Source organism: Euprymna scolopes, chromosome 41 (assembly GCF_053919585.1).
Source record: "Euprymna scolopes isolate OS-2025 chromosome 41, ASM5391958v1, whole genome shotgun sequence".
NCBI classification, from domain to species: Eukaryota; Metazoa; Mollusca; class Cephalopoda; order Sepiida; family Sepiolidae; genus Euprymna; species Euprymna scolopes.
Window position 1 is genome coordinate 47,916,400 of NC_136522.1, and position 24,143 is coordinate 47,940,542.

The window sequence follows — 24,143 nt, forward strand, 5'->3', positions numbered from 1 at the left end:
GTCCCCTTCTATGAAGTCAGTCTTTCTGATGAGATCTATAATCGTGTTTGCCAGTGATCCTGTTGAGACTGTCAGTGAACTTTTTCTTTATTTTTTTTTTAATTAAAATTTTTTTTTTTTTTTTTTTAAATTTTTTTGTTTGTTCCATCTTCACCCCAAACAAGGCACAGTGCGACTTTGATGTAGGGAACTACTATCGGGGACATAAGTTGCAGGGATACTATGTAGGGAGTTGAGATGTCTGTTCACATTACACTTGAATTTCTGTATGTCAGTACTGTTGTTGGGAAAGCAGAATCCCGGAAGGAAGTTCCAAAGTCTAGCAGTTCTGGGGAAGAAGCTATTGGAGTAGAAGGCTTTCTTACATCCAGGGATCTCGACTGTGTAGGGGTGGGATCTTGCTGCTTGTCGTGTTTGTCAGGGTATTTACGTCGAGGAGGTACAAGTGCTTGTAGTTCGTTGGAGCAGTTACCATTAAAATACTTGCAGAATGGGGAGAGGGATACAACATTTCGTCGATGGGACAGAGGTTCAAGCTTAGATGACAGTTTAGGATCTATCAGGTTGGCGACTCTCTTTTGAATCCTGTCATTGTCTTCCTCTGCTCTTTTTCTAACCTCCAATTTTTTTCAAAGCCGTCTTCCCATATATTAAATGGCCGAAGAACTTTAACTGTGTGGCGTGATATTGAGTAGTGGTCTGCCTTTCTTCATTTTTCTTTTCTGTCCATGAGATTTGTAGAATTTTCCTTTTAAAAACTTCTCAGCTGCTTCCGAACGACTTTCAGCTGCTTCAAATTTAATAAAGTGAAAACGATTTTTCAGATCAAAATAAACCTAGTATCTACTTTAAGACAACAACAACAAAAAAAGGCTACTTATAAGCCCTGAATGAGAATAGCTGATAACCGCTCAAAATCGAAAATTAAACAAAATGCTGGTAGAAATACATCTATAAAATTTTAACTGTGTGAAAATGTGATATTCTACCAATATTTTAATTTTCGATTTTTGATAAAAAAATTTGTAAATATTTTTAAGAAGTTGGAATAAGACGGATATGGTCATCATTTTCTTTAATTTATATATGAAACTGATCACCTACATAAAATACTAAAATTGTCTTTTGTCTTTCGGCCACTTAAAAGAAAAAAAGTCGAATCTAAAATTTGTTAAGTGATTTAGCTAAAAGTGCTAATCTACAAATTTGCCATTATTAGTAGTAACAGTAGTGTTATTCTTTTTTTTTTTTTTCGTCATATTTCTATGTCAGAAATAATATTTCGATGTCTATTCCGGTTCTTATGAGATATCATTTGTTTGAAATACTTTAAAGTATAATTCGTGGAACCTGTGGCAATTACATAGGAGACTCATTCATATGTAATACATTGATGTTGGCATTTTGTAGATGTTCAGTGTAAATGGAGACGCCCTGATATTATTGTACCTATTTACTATGCCTCCCCACGGGACAGAGTTAGACACCAGGGTCGTTTTTTAACGTGGAGAAAAGGTACAAAAATAAAAATTGTCTCAGTCGTGAAGGATTTCTCCTCCACCGAAAGAGAACAAGAAATGGAAGTGCAGCATCTGAAGAACAGATACTACACTTTGATCTTGTTTATATATTTTATTGAGAAAGAAAAAATTGAACATAAAAAACGTACAAAAAATTCAATTCAACAAAATTAGGCACAAGGCCCTACAAGAAATTGGGAGGGGGAGGGTACAGGGTCTTTTTGACTATGTAACAGATGAGACTTTGAAGTCTTACTCTTGACTGGCAACATTTACCAAAATACCTCAATCACTCTGTGGATCCTAATCTAACTAATAACCCCAGCGTTCAATGTAAAATTTAACTATGTACAATTTGTATATTCATTTCTGTATGTTGTGTGCATTTTTTTTTTTTTTGTGTGTGTGTGTGTATGTGTGAGAAAATAAAGTTCGATTTCATTAGAAAGAGTTCTTGAATTAATTGGCATAAAATGTTCGTGGAGTGGGAAAAAACTAATGAAAATGTTCATTTCAAAAATAAGGAAAAAACTACTAATGTGTTGTTAGTAAGACCCCCCTGTACTATTCTATGTGGCTAGATCCCCCACTGTTTTCCGGGGAACCGAAAACAAGCAGAGCATCCCTAATGGGGTTTGGGGAAGTCGCCTTAATGGAGGTGGGAGAAAATAAAGCAACGGATGGAGGGGGTAGGAAGGTGACCTCTGAGTAGGGGGATGACCGGGGGCATCAGAAAATAAAGATGAGGAGCAGGGGGGTTGGGCAGACTCAGAGGTTCTCTAATACCAAAAAATAAAATCAGGAACAGGATCTCATTTGTACCACCAGTCAAGAGTTACTTTACTGAACTTATAATGCTAACCTAGGCGGGATGGGTTCCGTAGGACCCAGCACCGCCCATGCCATGCCTAAGGAGGGAACACGTATTGAAACTTGGCTCCTCGACGGATGCACAAACTAGTGCTGTGCACCCACCTCTTGTCAAATTCCACTCTAGGCAACCTCTTCCAATCGCATCTGATCTTTACTTTAAGCAAATGTTTAAAGTAAACGATCAGATCCCGATCAGGAACAGATGTCCCTTTGTGGACCAACTTGAGGCGCGCGATCCAAATGGTCATGCGCGCTACTGCTAGGATCGCCAGGAAAACCAAACTTTCCTCCCTGGGGAACGGCGGCTCCATGTTGTACACAAAAGTTCCTACGTCGAGATCGAGCAGACACTCGGCATCGATGCGAGCTGTTACCCCCTCGACGTACTTTAATAGGGGCTGTATCCGGCTGCGACTAAAAAACGCGTGCTCGATTGTTTCGAGCTCGCGTTCGTCACAGCACGGACAGAAGCGACTGGTATGTTCTTTATACCGGAAAAGTACGTCGAAGAGGGGCAGCGCATTTCGGACCAGTCGCCAAGTCACGGAGAATTCCGAGTTATTCAGAATCTCCCGTCCCGGCGCCCAACGCCATTGAGAACGGACAACCTCCATCGACCATCCCATCCGCCTACAAAGTGGATCCTTCGCGGTCCCCTCCACTAAATCCCGATACAGTCTCTTCCTTGGCTGATCGAGGACATTGGTCCCCGGCAAAGCTCTAAGAGTGGTTCGGCATTCGGAGAAGAACTTGGACTCCCCCTTCGGTCTACGACGACCTTCTACCGAAGGGTTGGGTTTGAGATTGGGAAACGAGTTCTCAACCACAGGGACCCAAGGAGCGTCTCCTTCAAGCGAACGACCCAGGAAAGCCAATCTCTCGGCATTTCTATGACACAAGAGACTGGGCTGACCCAGGCCTCCCTCGCTCGGATTTTGAACACAGACCTCTCTGCAGACATAATGCTTACCCTCGTTCCACAAAAGTGAATCGAGGCGCCCTTGTAAGCGGGTTAGTCGTTCTGCAGGGAGAGGAAGTACAGACAAACGGTAAAGGATGAGCGGAAAGACGTATGTAGCACACGCCTCCGCCCGACCCTTCAAGGACAATTTCCTTCCAATCCAAGTCTTTACTGATGATTTGACCTTAGACTGTACTTAAGGCCAAATTATTATTGTAGCTCTTTTGTTAAAACTGCAAAATATTTATTTAAGCTAGCAAGGACGCCTGACATAGCCCGGTTGTAAAATATGCTTAAATATATTTTAATTTATGTAGATTTCGTATATATTATTATAAAGTAAATTTTCTGTTGATTCTTATATATTATAAAGTTGTAATTTCAAAAATAAAAAAAAATATATATTTATGTCTTGGGTTCATCAGCATCAACCGAAACCAAAGCTTAAGAAAAAAAAAAATATATATATGACTTGAGTTCCTTCAGCTATAACCGAAACTAAAACTTGTGTAGAATGTTTGATTAAATTATTTAAAGAAAAAAATAGATGACTTAGGTGCATCAGCTATAATCGGGACTGAAACCAAAACTTAAGAATTCTTGGTAAAATTATTTATTACAAAAAATGGAAGGTCATAACAATTAAACGCCAGTCACTCAGAAGCAAAAAGAGGTTAGCGTGGCACACAAAATGACACGCTATCGTATTATTAAAGTAAAATTTTCCATACAAACTTTATTTTGCTTTAGTAACGGTATAGATGATGAGGTATTATATAACCTAGTATACTTTTATAATATTATCGCTATCCCATTTTTTATTTAATAGTTAACTTTAAAAATGACTTAAATGGAAGATATAAAAACGAAAAATGTTACTCCCGTACAAACGTAAATACCAATGAAAATAGGAACAAAGGTCAGTGCATTTATTAAAATAGTTTTACTGTAGAGCTTGTACACGTTTTTTGCTGATGGCTTTGGATAATTCATGTATGCAAATCATATGTGATTAGGCTATATAAAAAAAAATTCAAAAATTTTTAATGTATTGGATTGTCAATGAGATATCTATCAGTTAATGACTCTTGTTACTTTTGTTTTTTTTTTTTATGCTATTTTGTGCTGATGATGCATATAATTCTTATTCTTATACATGCATAAGAATAATAAAAATTATATGCAGAGAACTGCAATACATGAAAGTATTAGTAATAGGCTGAAACAATTGTATGCAAGTATAGGAAATAAAAGCTGAAACGTTTTTGAAATGAGCACAAAAATGTGTACGTATGGTGAAGTGATATATTATAAAACATATTTATAGCTCTAGTATTGCGCTATCGAGCTATCTTAAAGAATTGTGTGTTATTAATATCTATATCTGAATATTAAATTAACATTTTAAAAATATTTCGGTGGTGTGTGTATGTGTATATATATATATTGGTGTTGGGACGATTATATGGTAAAACCATGTTGAAGCACTGGTTCCCATCGGATCACTAAAGTTAAGCAACGTCGGTTGGATGACCATTTGGGAATTCCAGGTGCTGTATGCGCTCTCTGCTTATCTCAGCATTGTTTCCAGTGAGTTTTGGTCCTCTCCTTACCACTGGACCCAAGCAGTGCCGATTTAGGAGAGGTGTAGTTGGTTATTGCACAACCCTTGCCTCACTATTACACCCACAGCTACCCTTACATCGTCTCTTAAGACTCAAGGAGGCATAGTGTTGGGGCGATTAGTTGAAATCAGAAATCTTAGGGATATCAGAATTTTTTGCTTAATTTCCATTCCAAAAACGTTTTTAATTTCTCTCCATGACAGTAAAATATAAAATAAACGCAATAACATAAGACCAAAGGCTAAAGAACGAGTGTTATAAATTCTATTACCAGAATAAACATTGTCTCTTCAAGTCTAATTTATTTTTTTTATTGATAAACTACAAAAAGATGAAGTTTGGACCAGTCTCTTCATTTGAATTTTTCACACTTATTTGCTAAACATGAGTTTACAGGTCATTAAGATTTTAAAAACTTTGTACATATTTTACAATTTCACTGGCACTAGGTTGACCCTGTCTTTGTTTGGGTATCGTTTTTTTTTTTTTAAATAATATTTTATTGCATTTTTTCATTTTGGCTACAAGTAAAAAAAAAAAAAAAATACAGATGAAAATCTCACAATGGGTTTATCAAAATGTTTTAATAAAATACATAAACTAAAAACATTTAGAAGTTTGTACAATTAAAAAGAAATTATATTTACATTTTAAAAATACCCTCCTCTCCATCCCAAAAAAGAAAAATGGGATTCGAGTATTTATTACTAACAGAAAAAAAAAAAGATAGAAAAACAAAAATGCAAGATAATTTACTTTTCTACATATTTGGATAAGTTTGTGTTTTAACTTATTTTAAAGCGTTTTTTAAGGTCAAAACAAACCTAATCTCCAATCTGTAATGTTAGAACAAAAAGGTTGCTCATAGGCCCTGAATAAGGATCCTGCTCAAACAAAATGCTGAAAGAAATGAATAATTGTATGAAAATATTCTACCAATATTTTTGTTTAATTTTCGATTTTTGATCGATTAAATAAATTAATGATAAAAATTTTTGTGAATATCTCTAAGAAGTTGGACCATTTTATGTTTAATTTATATACAAAACTGATCTCCTACTCAAAATTCTAAAATATTTTCCTTGTTCTTTTTTATCACATAATCATTTAAAAAAAAGTTGAATCTAATTTTGAGGGAGTAATTTCACTAAAGGTATTAATCTTCAAACTTGCCATTATTATTATTAGTAGTATTACTATTATTCTGCTTTTTTGGACCCCCGACAAAAGGAGGGTGGACCTGTAAATTCACCCTTGTCCGTTTGTCTGTCCGCACAATAACTATGCTTTGGAATTTTTTGAAATTTTGCGCAAACATTCAACATGATATGAGTAAAAAAGTAACAGAATAGATTTTCCGAGAAAACTCTAGTTGCCCCCCTAGGGGTGTCTTTCGGATTAAAATGGCTAAAATTTACACTTTTGTGCTTATTAAAAAAAAAAATGATGCCTTGGATTTTTATAAAACTTTCTGAAAAGTTGTAATTAACCGATTTCTATATAATTTTGCTTGTTTATACTTCGTGATAACTCTTGGGTATACCCCAGGGGCGCTTTTAGAGCTAGTAAAAACACTCCATTTTTAGTACTATTTTACCATATTTGTCCAAAATTTTCTGTTTATATCTAGTTAGCAGTTTTGCATGGTGCTGAACTCAAATTTAAATATATTAAGGCCTTGGGGACTTCTGGGGTTAAATGGGAGGGAGCAAATTATGGAATTAGTCATTTCTTTCTTTCTTTTTTTTTGCATGGTGCAGAACTCAAACTTACATATGTTAAGGCCTAAAACTGCACCGTTTGTTCATTTTCACCAGTATTTGACGTCCCCTGGGGACTTTTGAGGCTAAATGGGGAGGGGAGGCATGCCGAACTTAGTCATTTTTTTATGCCTCGTTTATTGTGCACTCACGGGGGACCATGCATGCTTCACTTGGTGTTTTTCTTTTTATAGTAAAACAAATCGGTCTAACAACTGACCAAATCTTTATAATTAGGAGTAAAAATATGAGCATTCTTTCATAGAGGGGAAGTAGAGAATAGTTAACAAAGCCCCACCCCATGTTAAGAATGGTTTTAAATAGTAACATTATTATATAGAAACTTATTCTTAACATGTGACAAGCTTTTCTTACTATTTTTTTTACCTACACCGTTTTCTTTTTTTTTGCATACCAATCGTCGATTGCTTTTTAATGGCTTCTGAAAATTTAAAATAGCATTAACAGCGAACAAGTGTAGTTTTTATGTTTTGCAATAATATTTGCGTGCATGACGTTCGGATTTTACAGTTATTTGAACATTTTTAAAAAGAATCAAATCTCTTAAATTTAGACATTTTAAAAACATCGGAATCTGTACATGTATCAGAATCAAGAATTTCAAACAGAATTGATAATTGTATCGAAATCCGGAAAAATTTTGGAATCGTTCCATGCATCCCCAAAATGTTAATTTCCAAAATGATGTGTCCATGTTGTACATACTTTTTAGAGTATATATTCCAAAATTAATACTGATTTGTTCATTAGTTAACAAGATTACCCTGTACATGAATATAACTTTATACATATAGATATAATAAAATGCACTTAAAAATAGTAATGTTATGGTTTTCATATGTATGTATAATTATATATATATATATGATATTTTTCCAATTCTGATATAATTACCGATTCTATACTAAATTTCCAATTCTTTATAAATCTATAAATATTTAACTATAAAGTTTTTATTTTTTCCTGATTAGGGTAGAAACATTAGATGTGCAGATATTTTCTCAACGTAAAAATATATATATATACACACACATGCTCTTCAGTGTGATTAGACAAGCAAGTACATGAAGTTGAGATCCAAATCTGACTGTCTTAACCTACAGCCTTCTTACCATTACACTATCAGCACTAGCTACATAGAATGTGTGTATGTATGTATATATATATATATATATATATATATATGTAGAGAGAGAGAGAGAGAGAGAGAAAAGACAATTTCCAAACTTTTTAAAAAGTTAGCATAGTCAGATTACTACAGTGTATATTACTTATGTCACGAAGAATACTTCTTTCCATGTGAGTGGAGGAAATAGTAAGTAATATTAGGGGGAGGGGACCCCCCCCCCCCCGAAAGTAGCTGTGCTCGGCTTTTGGCACCCACCACTCTGTTCTGCTTCTAGAGGGAGTTTGCTTTACTGTAACTAAAAGAAGAAAAAAAAAAAAAAAAAAAAACGGAAAGTAGTGTCGGGTTCGGGTAGGTAATGCGTTTCTGGTGATATTGGTGATTCCTGGCACCTCCACACTCTCAGACTCTGCCGAACCTGCAGCATTGTCTGCTCCGACTTCGCACTTTGCGAAAGGGACCAAGAAACACGTGAAGGTACCAGGTTCATGAGTTTCAGATGATAGCACTGCGTCTTTTTTTCTTTTTCTGACGAGGAAGAAAAAAAAAAAATTCAAAAAATGTCTTCAAGGTATAATCAAGGTTCCAGGCCGGCAAGTACCGGGGTGTATGTCGGCCTGTGGGAAGCAAAACTCCAAGAATTAATGGTAAGAATAAGAATTTTTTTTTTTATTGTTTGGAATTAACCGTGCTAAAAATAAAAAAATAAAAATTTAGTTATGGACCTGTTTTTAGCGGGGGGGGGGGGTAGAAGAGGATTCTTTCCTTCTCGCCCCTCTCAGTTTAACATGTTTACCTGTCTCGCTTGAAGTCGATGTAATTGTATATTAGAAAGGAAATACCTTTTCATGGTTACCCCAAGAAAAGAAAAGTTTCGAAAAATATTTTTTTCATCAAGATAGAAAAGACTTGTTTAATAATATAGGTTTAAATTTTTTTTGTTTTTTTACTGCTTCAGTTTAAAACATTTTTAATTTCTTCGAAAATATTTTCTAACATCATTTTGAAAAATTGACACAAAACAGCAAAATCTAAGAACTTGCACTCTACCTAGCACCCTCCTTGTATATCTCTATCTTTTGTAAAGTTAGGTACGTTTGTGTTTTTATATATTTGTATGCACAGGACTCGCTTCTAAACTAATTAACCGATCATTATAGGTTTTGGATCACAGCTGCAGTAAGGAATGGTAATATGAACCATGTTTAGGGATAGAGATAAAAAAAAAAAAACCTTCATAAAAATTCAGATATCATGGATTTTTCGTGATAGACATCAGGTAATAAATATTCCGCAAATTTCAATCCCTTTTAAAGATTTTAAAGGGTTTGTAGAAGACCTATTATGGACCTCGACTTTAAATCCAAATATTTAAAATTTTCATTGATGTGTATATAGAATGACAATATATTTATAGCAAGTAAGCTACACAAAAAAACTTTGGATTTATTCCCAGGGAAAAATCATCAGGCGAATTCAAATTAAACTGATAGTTTCCGCCTATTGAAATAAATACTGAACGTGTGTGTGTGTGTGTACATGGAATTATATAAAATTAAATATGTTTATATTTGTGTGTACCGGTTTGATTCCTAAACTAATTAATCGATCATGATAAATTTTGGAACACAGCTGCTATGTAGAAGGGGTCATAATGTAGTCTATATTTAGTTTAATTTTGTAATTTAAAAAATTAAAATATTCAAGGTTTACACTGAATTTAATCCGTAGTGATTAGATTCCAATAAAGCAAGATTTTCTGAATTTTGATTTCCTAACAAAACCTTTTAATCTTAAGCCTTAAAATTTAGGTATTTTCTGGAATCGTATTCATGTGATGGTTTTTTTGGTCGAAATTAGAATAAAGATTCTAAGCATAAGGCTTAATATCATTGTCTTGATTTTAATCTTGGTGAGAGGACATGAAAATGGTGCAAAATAGTTCTGTTTGAAGGATTTAATTTTACCATTTTCATGATGGGTAGTCTAGTGTGTACATCTCTCTCTCTCTCTCTTTCATTCTCTCTCTCTCTCTCTCTTCATTTTATATATATACTAGCATTTCAGCCCGGCGTTGCCCTGGTGTTAGGAGGTGTATGTTGAGCAAAAAAAAAAAAAAAAAAGAAAGAAAAGCGGTCAATTTTTTTTACTTTGACCCCTATTATGACTCCTTAAAATCTATTGTTTTGGGCTTAAATCAAGTTATTAAGTTAGATCCATGTCCAAGGAACCTATATCTGAAATTTCAAGTATTTAGACCCAAAATTGGCGGAGATGTTTGGTAGAGTTATCAAAGGACAAATCGTTGAACTTTGACCCCTTAACAGACAAATTTCTGGCCGAAAATTGATTAGAAAGATTTTCCCAAATCTCAGTACCCTGTATATCAAATTTCGAGTTTGTAGACTGAAAATTGACAGTTATTGCGTAGGGAAATGTACACAGACAGACAGACACTTTCACTTTATATATATATATACACACACACCAGCAGAGGCGGCCAGTTTTGCTCAGTTGTAAAATATGCTTAAATATAATATTTTGATACATGCAAATTTCATATATATTACTATAGTAAATTCTTTATCGATTATTGTTTATTATATTATACCCAATATGTAGTAGTGATTTTAAAAATAAAAAAAAAATATGACTTTGGTGCCATCAGCTAGAATCGAAACTGAAAACAAAACTTATGAATAATTCTTGATAAAATTATTTATTACAAGATTCAAGCAAGCAAAACCAGACGGTTCACAGAGTTTTCTGATTTTATATATATATATATATATATATATATATATATATATATATATATATATATATATGAGAGAGAGAGAGAGCTTTTTCAATATGAACAATTAAATGAAAAGACATAATGTTTCACTACGACGATCTTAGTTTTTAATTACATATCAAAACATCATGTCAGTCTCGCGGTTGTACATATAATTACATATATGTGTGTGTGTGTTACATGCATAGAATTACATACATGTGTATGTTACATGCATAGAATCACATACGTGTGTGTGTTACGTGCATAGAATCACATACGTGTGTGTGTTACATGCATAGAATCACATACGTGTGTGTTACATGCATAGAATCACATACGTGTGTATGTTACATGCATAGAATTACATACGTGTGTATGTTACATGCATAGAATTACATACATGTGTATGTTACATGCATAGAATTACATACGTGTGTATGTTACATGCATAGAATCACATACGTGTGTATGTTACATGCATAGAATCACATACGTGTGTATGTTACATGCATAGAATTACATACGTGTGTATGTTACATGCATAGAATTACATACATGTGTATGTTACATGCATAGAATTACATACGTGTGTATGTTACATGCATAGAATCACATACGTGTGTATGTTACATGCATAGAATCACATACGTGTGTATGTTACATGCATAGAATTACATACATGTGTATGTTACATGCATAGAATTACATACATGTGTATGTTACATGCATAGAATTACATACGTGTGTATGTTACATGCATAGAATTACATACATGTGTATGTTACATGCATAGAATTACATACGTGTGTATGTTACATGCATAGAATCACATACGTGTGTATGTTACATGCATAGAATCACATACGTGTGTATGTTACATGCATAGAATTACATACGTGTGTATGTTACATGCATAGAATTACATACATGTGTATGTTACATGCATAGAATTACATACGTGTGTATGTTACATGCATAGAATCACATACGTGTGTATGTTACATGCATAGAATCACATACGTGTGTATGTTACATGCATAGAATTACATACGTGTGTATGTTACATGCATAGAATTACATACATGTGTATGTTACATGCATAGAATTACATACGTGTGTATGTTACATGCATAGAATCACATACGTGTGTATGTTACATGCATAGAATCACATACGTGTGTATGTTACATGCATAGAATTACATACGTGTGTATGTTACATGCATAGAATTACATACATGTGTATGTTACATGCATAGAATTACATACGTGTGTATGTTACATGCATAGAATCACATACGTGTGTATGTTACATGCATAGAATCACATACGTGTGTATGTTACATGCATAGAATTACATACGTGTGTATGTTACATGCATAGAATTACATACATGTGTATGTTACATGCATAGAATTACATACGTGTGTATGTTACATGCATAGAATCACATACGTGTGTATGTTACATGCATAGAATCACATACGTGTGTATGTTACATGCATAGAATTACATACGTGTGTATGTTACATGCATAGAATTACATACATGTGTATGTTACATGCATAGAATTACATACGTGTGTATGTTACATGCATAGAATCACATACGTGTGTATGTTACATGCATAGAATCACATACGTGTGTATGTTACATGCATAGAATTACATACGTGTGTATGTTACATGCATAGAATTACATACATGTGTATGTTACATGCATAGAATTACATACGTGTGTATGTTACATGCATAGAATCACATACGTGTGTATGTTACATGCATAGAATCACATACGTGTGTATGTTACATGCATAGAATTACATACGTGTGTATGTTACATGCATAGAATTACATACATGTGTATGTTACATGCATAGAATTACATACGTGTGTATGTTACATGCATAGAATCACATACGTGTGTATGTTACATGCATAGAATCACATACGTGTGTATGTTACATGCATAGAATTACATACGTGTGTATGTTACATGCATAGAATTACATACATGTGTATGTTACATGCATAGAATTACATACGTGTGTATGTTACATGCATAGAATCACATACGTGTGTATGTTACATGCATAGAATCACATACGTGTGTATGTTACATGCATAGAATTACATACGTGTGTATGTTACATGCATAGAATTACATACATGTGTATGTTACATGCATAGAATTACATACGTGTGTATGTTACATGCATAGAATTACATACGTGTGTATGTTACATGCATAGAATTACATACGTGTGTATGTTACATGCATAGAATCACATACGTGTGTATGTTACATGCATAGAATCACATACGTGTGTATGTTACATGCATAGAATCACATACGTGTGTATGTTACATGCATAGAATCACATACGTGTGTATGTTACATGCATAGAATTACATACGTGTGTATGTTACATGCATAGAATTACATACATGTGTATGTTACATGCATAGAATTACATACGTGTGTATGTTACATGCATAGAATTACATACGTGTGTGTGTTACATGCATAGAATTACATACGTGTGTGTGTTACATGCATAGAATCACATACGTGTGTATGTTACATGCATAGAATCACATACGTGTGTATGTTACATGCATAGAATTACATACGTGTGTATGTTACATGCATAGAATTACATACATGTGTATGTTACATGCATAGAATTACATACGTGTGTATGTTACATGCATAGAATCACATACGTGTGTATGTTACATGCATAGAATCACATACGTGTGTATGTTACATGCATAGAATTACATACGTGTGTATGTTACATGCATAGAATTACATACATGTGTATGTTACATGCATAGAATTACATACGTGTGTATGTTACATGCATAGAATTACATACGTGTGTGTGTTACATGCATAGAATTACATACGTGTGTGTGTTACATGCATAGAATCACATACGTGTGTGTGTTACATGCATAGAATCACATACGTGTGTGTGTTACATGCATAGAATTACATACGTGTGTGTGTTACATGCATAGAATTACATACATGTGTATGTTACATGCATAGAATTACATACGTGTGTGTGTTACATGCATAGAATTACATACGTGTGTGTGTTACATGCATAGAATTACATACATGTGTATGTTACATGCATAGAATTACATACGTGTGTATGTTACATGCATAGAATTACATACGTGTGTGTGTTACATGCATAGAATTACATACGTGTGTGTGTTACATGCATAGAATTACATACGTGTGTGTGTTACATGCATAGAATTACATACGTGTGTGTGTTACATGCATAGAATTACATACGTGTGTATGTTACATGCATAGAATTACATACGTGTGTGTGTTACATGCATAGAATTACATACGTGTGTGTGTTACATGCATAGAATTACATGCGTGTGTGTGTTACATGCATAGAATTACATGCGTGTGTATGTAACATAATTGAGCACTCTTGTAATATATTGTATACAAAAACACAACATCATGATATATAATCATATTATGTGGAAGTGGTGCAGGATAATGATTACATCAGTGGATTTCTTTGCTTGTGTAACTAGCTAAGAGAAAGAAAGCTAACAAATAACAGTGGTCCTTCCATGTATTGTTCCCAGTAATTCTGAAGTTCTTGCCACTAGACTCGGTCAATGCCGATTAAGCAATGTGTGTTTGGAGATCTTGTGTGTGTGTGTATATATATATATATATATATATATATATATATATATATATATATATGAAGACAAAAAAAGAAAAACAATTTCTAGAAGAAATCATCAAAATGAGAAGTTTACCAGTTTCGAATGTGTTAAGAAAAAATCTGAACCAGTAAATCTTTTTTTTTTTAAATTTTTTTTTTACGATTAAAAAAATAAATTATTACATTTTCTTTTATACTTTACATTTATCAGAGTGTAATGTATTGATTCAAATGTATGAAATAATGAAAAGAAAAAGATTTTATTTTTTGGAAAGTGAACGTAAGAAAATCTAAAGTTAAAATATTGTCATTTAATTATGTTATTAAACTGTCGGTTAATCAGTCTAACCTTTGCTGCGTGTGTATCTGTGTCTGTTTGGTTGGCTGCCTTTAAAGTTAAAAAAAATGTATTGTGTCTGGGGTTCGAATCATTATACTCCACATTGATGATACCCTGAGCAAGGTCGAAACATGTATATATAGATAAGAATCAAATAAAGCATAATGTCGTATGATATATGCTGCTTAACATATTACAGAATAATTCTTAAAATAGTATAATTTTTATTATTGATTTATTTACTTAAGTGCAAGAGAGATTCAAATAATTGCACTTAAAGGGCCGATTAAAATCTTAAAAAGGACTCTCGGTTCGAATCTATGAGATAGCAGGTGAATATTTTGCACTTAGTAGGATGTACCATCCCACCTAGAACAAAATAAGAAAATTAATATAGTATTTGTTAAATTTATATATTAATAAAATAGTAACTAAGTTCTGTCTACATTTCTTATTGGGTGGGGGTATTTTCCACTATACATTTATGTATTTACTAGCTATCCTGTTTTTAAATCTCAGAAACAGTTGCATGGTAAACAATTGATGATCCCAGTTTTCTATTTAACAATTTAAATTAAGGTTTCTTTTGTTTTCCAGCGTTATAGTTAAATCCCTTTTTATAATCTGGCTGTCTGTTATATGTTGAATTTTATTAGGAATGTAAACTTTTTTTTTTTATTTAATTAATTTTTTTCAAATACTCAAAGCTTCTTTAGACTATTAGACTAAGATTGACGTCGAACGTCCATGAATACATAGGTGGCATTTCAACCCAGCTTCACTCTTGCATAATCGTTCACAGATGTGGCAGGGGAACTTGCCAATATTTGGTGGTGGAAGGACTTCATTATGCACCGTTGAATGTCTTGTCAAACTCCTTGTTGATTTAAAGACCAATCCCCAAATATTGCAACAATACTTGGGTGGTCTGGGTGGCAGCACATCCTCATAAAATTGTTGGTCTTGTCTAAGCTAGTGACTTCAAATGGTTCACCAAACCAGCTTTAGACTGAAGAAATTTGCCACAGATTGTGCATTTTAGTTCTTGTTGAAATTTGGCCGGAATTGTGGATTCATCCTGTTTTCTAAGAGCATGTTTCAATACTTCATGCTTAATACACCTTTACTCAAGCTTTCTTATATATATATATATATGTGTGTGTGTGTGTGTGTATATATATATATATATATATATATATATATATATATATATATATATAAATAAATGTTTAGAGGTACAGAATTTGTATATAGTTTTAAATAAAATACTAGGCGGTTTTCTCCCGCTTTTTTTTTTTCTCCCTCGTTGTGCCAATATTTTTAATCGTTTTTAAACGTAAATAAATTTAATTAATGTCCCCGTATGTTGGCACATTTAATAAGTTTCCCAATAGAACTCTTTATTTTCGTTACAATATTTAGATTGCTATCGATTTACTCCTGACGAGATGATAGCCGAAAGAGCTCTCGAGAAACTTCCGCCTAGTATTTTATTTAAAACTATATATATATATATACACACACACACACACACACACACACACACACACACACAAATAACACTTGATTTATTTTGTGTGTGTGTGATTTTAGATAAGGGTATGGATGCAACATAATGTAAAAAAAAAAAAGAAAGAAGAATAAACGAAGACTAAATATACATGGAAAATCTTTGACTAAGCTCCGGTCTAGGGTCTCCTCCTCTGCAAAACATTCACAGCAAACACTTGTCTAGCTACAACCACTATTAACGGTTTCTCCCCACTCTCTGTCTGTACCTAAAACTAAGCGAAAATTTCATAAACAAAATTTCTTTCCTAGAACTGCTCGCCTGTGGAACTTTGTATTGCGAGAAGTTTTTCAGTTGACTACAATATGGTCGTCTTCATGTTCAATGTAAACAAATTCTTGTTTAGCCATCTCCTTAAATAATCAAATTCTACCCAATTTCTACCACTACCGATCAATACATTGTTGACTCACTGACCACTTTATACTCGAGTGGCCTTCAGGCCTTGATAATGACTCCCTTGCAAAAAAACATAAATCACAGTATAAAAGCCATTTTGGGAAAGTCTCTCTTTACTTGCCTCCCCCCAAAAGCAGCATTAGATATGAATATTTTAATATGGGAAAAATCCAGCTTCCCAAAAAGAGGCAGTTTGGATTAAGACAAAAATACAAATTGTTCTTCTTCAGTGAGGACAGAACGGATACTACACTCTGATCTCAATTTCTAAAACTAATATATAGCCCATATTATGTAAAACTCCTGTTTCAGCAGTAATAACAACAACTGTACCAGGGAGAAATAATCTGTTTATTTGATTGAAATATTTAATACTGATTGGTCAATTCTATCAAAAGACTGTCTAGATTGGTTGCCTATGTCGAACTTTAACCAATCAAAAAGTCACCTCTGTTAGTTAAGCATCTGTTCACATTGTTTAAGTGAGAACCCAAACACTGTTGCCAGCGAAAATCTCAGCTTGTCGCAGGAAGTTTTGTCAATCATAACTAGGGCTGTGACAACAGAATATTCTTTTCATTCTTCTGACTCTCTGGTATATATCCAACACAGTTAGACACACTTAATCAACCGAGAACCACATTCGTCTGTATAAAAACATATAAGATATTAACGGATATATACATGAGAATCAAAACAATGAAAAGAATATGCTGATGTCACAGCTCTAGTCATAACACTACTACATAAACTTCTTGCGGTTGTAGCCACTTGACGCCCAGCATCTCAGCAAGCAACACAAGTCAGTCATGAGCTAATAAAATATATTGCTAATTTAGACAGCCTCACAAACTCACAACAATCTGAAAGGTACATACTTTTTTTTTCGTCTTGACATTTTATTTTTGGTTCTATTAAGCCGTAAATAAAGTTGATATATTTGTTAGTGATGGGCTGATTCCCAATATTCTTCCCGATTCCTTACTAAACTCTCGATTCCGATACAATTACCGATTCCAATTTCGATTCTTTATAAATCTCCAAATATTTAACTATAAAAGTGTTATTTTGTCCCGATTACTGTAAAAACACATCTTAAATGTGCTTATATTTTCTCAGACGTAAAAACACACTTGTGAGGGGATGATGATCCAGAGATTTAAGTCTCACTGGAAGTTTAAATCAATAAATATTTATTATTTGATTATTACTACAAGCAGTGGAAGATGTTTCTTAAACCAAAATCAAATAAAAAAGATAATTAAAGGAATTAGTTTTGGCATCGGAAAATAGGTGCAAATTTTTCTGATACCCCAAAAGTTCCAATTTTTCCCATCCCCGATTCCGATTAATCGTCTTAATGCTAATATTTATGTATGGATAATTTTTTTCCATTACTTTTGATAGTCTCTTATCTTTTACAATTACCCTTTCATATAATCTGTTCCAAGAGTTGATATTTTTCCTAGTTAATTAATAAATAAATTTCTAAAACCAAAGTCTTTAAACTAAAGCTTAAACTTAAAATATATAAATTTCTTTATAATGAAAAAGTGACATTCTTTTCTATTAGTTTTGATTTTTCTCAGAAGTTCATCGAATATGAATGTGTGCAAAACGAGTTGTCTGAAGATTTTTCCAACATATTTTTTTCCTTCATTTATATATCTTACTCATTGTATCTAATTTGTACAGGTTGAGTAAGTTTTATTTAGGCTTTGATACTATCGACGTCTCCCCCCCCCAACTATTAGGAATTAACAAAAAAAAAAAAGGAAAAAGTTTATAAGCAGAACCAGGTATAGGAAGTTTTTCACCAACACACAAAGGCCACTAAAATAGGATTGTTAATCAAGGTGTATTAGTGAACGGAAACAAAGAACCAAACAATGGAGATGAATATGTTTAGAGAAGTTTTAAGAGTGACAATGACTTTTGCGACAGTTTGCAACAATTGAAGACAGTTGTGAGTTCGACACAGTTAAACTTTAGTTGTGACTTTGTGTGGATCAAAATGAGATAACGTCACCTGACAAACACTGCCTCAACATAAGACATAAATGTAAACCATAAAGGGTCGTTTTCCGTGATGGTGTCACACACACACACATATTCTGTTATCCACAGAATGTTTTCTTTTGTGCTGTTTTATTTAAAAAAAAATTTTTTTTATACTTGTGAATTTGTACCATACCTTTCCCCAGCAGCCGCCAGTGTGAGAAAGAAAGACGGCTAGATAAGATGAAAGAGAAGACCATGGAAACAATGTTGGGGTTGGCATTTGCTATCAAGTGGGAGTCAGGTGGTCTTGTAATATTAGCTGAAGATACATTCTCAGGGATCGGTCTGATTCTGACAGAGGGTGGGTCGTTGTGATTTCTTCTAGACCTGCTTTGTTAGGCTGTGGTATGGTTCTGTTTAGTCCCAGGAGGTCTATCCTCCCAGGCTTTGCCTTCTTTAAAAAGGGTTAGTTTATTGCTAATCACCTGAGACGCTACGGCTGGAGAATGTCGACATGGCTGCTCGGTTATTTTTTTGTAAAGCAGAATATGCTTACCCTAGTGTTTGGCTTTTTAAAAGTACACTTGACCTTGGGTCTACTCTCTTAGAAAGGAGGTGAATAAATATTACTCGTATCAATCTGACATTGTCTTTTACTTTTTGTTTCACAAAGAAACAGAGAAAAGTTAAAGTGATCGTGAAATGCCCGGATGTTAACTTTAAAGAAAAGTAGAATCTCATTCTTAAGAAACTTATGAGTGAACTCCCTGATCTCCAAGATTGAGAAATTAGTTGGGAGCCAACATAACCGCCAACCTTTTTCCAGTGTGTCGGTAATGGTGAATACAAGAGAGCCTAACTTTCAAACACACCGGAAGTTGGCACCCGCGTCTCTAAATTCAGGTATGGAAACTCAGAATCGATACAATTTCCAAATATATTTTATGTTTATTTTTTCACTCTATTATAATAAAAATATATAAACTTTATTTTTATCAATTATTTTTTTAATCGCATATCTTATATATAGTCTTTTCTTTATTCTCCTATTCAATTAAACATTAAACCTAAAATGGTCTTCAATCTAAGTACCAAAATAACGAAAATTTGTGAACATTACTTGCCACTAATACGAAACTAAAATTAACCGTAACGTTAATGCAAGGTTGTTATGGCCATATTATAAATATAGAAATAAAAATTAAAAAATTCTTTATAAAAATATTAATTATGTGAAATAAAGAAATGGTGAAATCTAATTTAGGAACGAATGAGATATAAAAAATTTTTTAAATGGCTAAGAATTTTTTGTGAAAACTTATGACTTTGTTCTTAAATAAAGATATGAAAATTAGGTGATATATTAATATTTAAATGGACTTTACGTGGAGGTTACCCCAAGGGTAAATGTTTCTGACATGCTTTTTCCGTTAAGGGAATTTTTCTTTCTTTTTCTTTCGCTTCAAACAATGTTCTATTGTCAAGAGTGTTTTTATTCATAAAGTCTGAAGAAATGCTGTTTTTTGAAAATTTTCAAATGATATAATGTTTGAAATTGTCGACCGGGCATGGAAACAATTGTAATGTAAAATGAAATACACTTTTTGTTGTCATCAACACCTTTTTTGAATGTCTTGGTTTTGCTTACACAGTATATATATATATATATATATATATATATATATATAAACATTAACTTAATTAATATATATTAATATATTATATATATATATATATATATATATATATATATATATATATAAACATTAACTTAATTAAACATAACTAAAACTGCAAAAAATGACACATTCATAGTTTTTTTTTCATGTTTCTATAAATAAAAATATTTTAAAAATATCTAAATAGTTTGAAAAAATATATAAAATTAACTTAAATAAACATAGTTATTTGAAAAGATATATGATTAAAAAATTGATAAAGTATTTTATATTTTTATTAGAAGGGTGTGAAAAAAATAAACATAAAATATAATTGAAAATTGTTCTGATTCAGTGCTTCCGTACTTTGAGGGACGCAGGTACCAACTTCAGGTGTGTTTGAAAGTTGGGGCTCTCCCTTTATTCACCATTACCGGTGTATCTTGTCAAAGTCGGAAATCTGTGCAGAATTTGCACCGGAAGTCTTTATTTTATCCCACACTGACCCATTGCACATCGGATGAAGTACTAAGTAAAATTCAGTTCTAAGTGACACTCTTCTAGAGGTTGAAGGTTTAATTCTCACTGTGGACGATACTTGTTATGATTTAATTTTATTAACTGTAAAAAAAAAAAAAAAAAAAAAAAAAATAATGGATCGAATCTTACGTCCCGGCAGATTCGAGGTGGAACCTACATGCCCTAATTCCGAAAAATCCTATAGGCATTGGAAATTAACCCTCCAGAATTATATCCGCTCACATAATAACGGATTAATCGAAAACACTTCAGATAATTTCTTTGCCTTGATCAATTGTATTTCAGCCTCTGTTTTCGATTTAATAAGCGATAAAACCGACTACGATAGTGCATTAAGAACATTGGACGCCGCTTATTTAAAACCTGAAAATATTGTTTATAATAGATATCGATTGATGACGACGAAGCAACAAACAACACAAAATATAGATGCCTTCATACTACAATTGGAAATGCTTGCCAAAACATGTAACTTCGAAGCGGTTTCTGCTGAAGAAAACAAAAATCAATACATTCGGGAAGCTTTCATCGGCGGAATTTCTTCTTCGTCCATCCGACAACGACTGTTAGAAAAACCCATCCTGACTTTACAAGACACATATGCCACGGCCAGATCTCTTGAACAAGCAGAAAAGCATTCGATAAGCTACGCAAATAACTTTACTGTAGCAGCTACAAATAATCCTTCGGGCTACAATCGTATAGCTGTGACTAAAGAAAATATGCATCCAAAAGGGGTTTGTTTTTTCTGTGGAAAATCACGTCATCCTCGATATTTATGTCCTGCACGAAACGCCGAATGTAAAAAATGCAAAAAAAATGGTCATTGGGCTAAAGTGTGTAAATCTTCTATTTCTAACACTCATACTGCTGTTCTTTATGACGACTCTGACTACCCCTCACCTTCTCTATCCTGACTAGGAACTAACTCCAAAGATGTCACATTCACTCAATGCCAAATTAACGGGCACTTCGTGAACGCTATGGTGGACTCCGGCAGTGTAAAAACATTCATTAATGAAAATACTGCTAAAAAACTTAAACTCTTCACAATACCTAAAAACAAAACTATAGCTCTGGCTGCTTCCGATCAACATGCTAAAATAACTGGCGAAGCTGTCGTGGATTTAATACTGAAAGATAAAACCCATTCTGGAATAACAATTGAAATCATTGAAAACCTTTTCATTGATTTAATAATCGGAAAAGATATTTTAAAAAAATATAAAAAAGTAACACTTAAATTCGACGGTCCTAGAGACAAACTTATAATTGGAGCTATAAACACGAATAATTTTTTTCCTACCATAAACGTTCCACCCCCTCCTCTCTTTTCTAATCTTTCTCCTCATACTACTCCTATTGCGACAAAATCCCGACGTTACACTTTTGCCGCCAACAAATTCATAAAAGAAGAGACTGCTAGAATGTTGAAAGAAGGCATAATTGAACCTTCGATATCTCCGTGGCGAGCGCAGGTTCTTGTAACTTCGAATGAGAATCATAAGAAAAGAATGGTAGTCGACTACAGCGATACCATCAATAGATTCACGGAACTAGACGCTTACCCAATGCCTAATATCAATAAGATGGTAGACGACATCGCTCAATATAACATCTTCTCTACTCTCGACCTAAAATCTGCTTATCACCAAATACCTATAAATCATGCTGATCGTAAATTCACTGCGTTTGAAGTAAGTGGCAAACTTTTTCAATTTACTCGTCTTCCTTTTGGCGTCACCAATGGAGTAAGTGCTTTCCAGAGGAGCATAGACTATATTATAGAAAAAGAAAATCTAACCGATACCTTTGTGTATGTTGATAACGTAACTATATGTGGGAAAAATCAAGAAGAACACGATTACAATCTTCAAAAATTCTACAAAATTGCTAAACAATATGACATCACTTTAAATGAAAATAAAAGCATAATTTCTTCTAGTTCTATTACTCTACTCGGCTACACCATAGAAAATAATCAAATAGCTCCCGATTATCAAAGACTAAAACCATTACTCGAAATGCCACCTCCGCTGAATCTTAAATCTCAAAAAAGAATAGTTGGAATGTTTTCCTATTACTGCAAATTCATTAAAAAATTTTCTGATAAAATTTTATTACTAAATCAAAACAAAGAATTTCCACTACCTCCATCTGTATTAAAATCTTTTCAAACATTGAAAAATGATCTAAAAGACGCCACTTTAATAACGGTAGATCCAAATAAAGAATTTGAAGTAGAAACGGACGCTAGTAACTATTGCATTGCTGCAACACTAAATCAAGAAGGTCCTCCTATTGCATTTTTTTCAAGAACTCTCAATACTAACGAAATTAAGCACCATGCAGTAGAAAAAGAGGCAGCCGCTATTGTAGAAGCTCTCCGTAAGTGGCGACATTTTCTACTCGGCAGGCACTTTAAAGTCATCACAGATAAGAAGAGCATCAGCTTCATATTCGACAATAAAAGAAAATCTAAAATTAAGAATGACAAAATATGTCGTTGGCGTATAGAATTATCCCAATACAATTTCACTATAGTTTATCGACCTGGACCTGAAAATATTGCTGCTGACACATTCTCTCGCATCTCTGCTCTTACTTACAATCTACAAGATCTTCGTGATTTACATAAACAATTATGTCATCCTGGTGTTTCAAGATTAAGCCATTTTATAAGAACGAGGAACCTCCCTTTTACTTTGGATCAAATTAAGAATATTACTGACTCTGGCTCATCCTGTCAATTACTGAAACCCAAATTCGCCAATACCAATGGAGGGACTCTCATTCAAGCCATATTACCTTTTCAACGATTAAATCTTGATTTTAAAGGCCCTCTACCTACTTCTATACATGGCAACAAATATCTACTTACTCTAATTGATGAGTATTCCCGTTTTCCTTTCGCTTTTCCTTGCAGAGATATGACAAGCAAAACCATTATCCACTGTCTAAACAAACTCTTTTCAATTTTTGGTTTGCCTGACATGATACATACTGACCGTGCTTCTGATTTCTTAGCAAGAGAAATAAAGGATTTTTTACACAAAAAAGGAATTGCTACTTCTAAAACAAGTAGGTATCATCCTGAAGGTAATGGACAGATTGAAAAACTCAACGGTACCTTATGGAAGGCCATTCAAACAACATTACATTCTAATCAAATGAAACTACCTTATTGGGAAGACATACTACCGGACACACTTCATTCAATTAGATCATTACTTTGTACTGCCACTAATATGACTCC

At 33.4% G+C, this 24,143-nt stretch overlaps 1 protein-coding gene across 17 annotated transcripts in view; it reads left to right on the forward strand.

Moving 5' to 3' along the window:
- LOC145266513 (liprin-beta-1-like) overlaps positions 1 to 24,143 on the forward strand; it is an 840,289-nt gene that overhangs the window by 467,691 nt on the left and 348,455 nt on the right. The window contains exon 1 of one of the 17 annotated variants that reach the window (XM_080122262.1): positions 7,596 to 8,533. The exons of 15 other annotated variants lie outside the window; for them this stretch is intronic. In XM_080122262.1, the coding sequence (XP_079978388.1) occupies positions 8,447 to 8,533 (87 nt within the window). In that variant the 5' untranslated portion in view covers positions 7,596 to 8,446. Of the gene's footprint in view, positions 1 to 7,595; positions 8,534 to 24,143 lie in introns of those variants that run through there. One more of the 17 variants, XM_080122263.1, reaches the window with a different exon arrangement.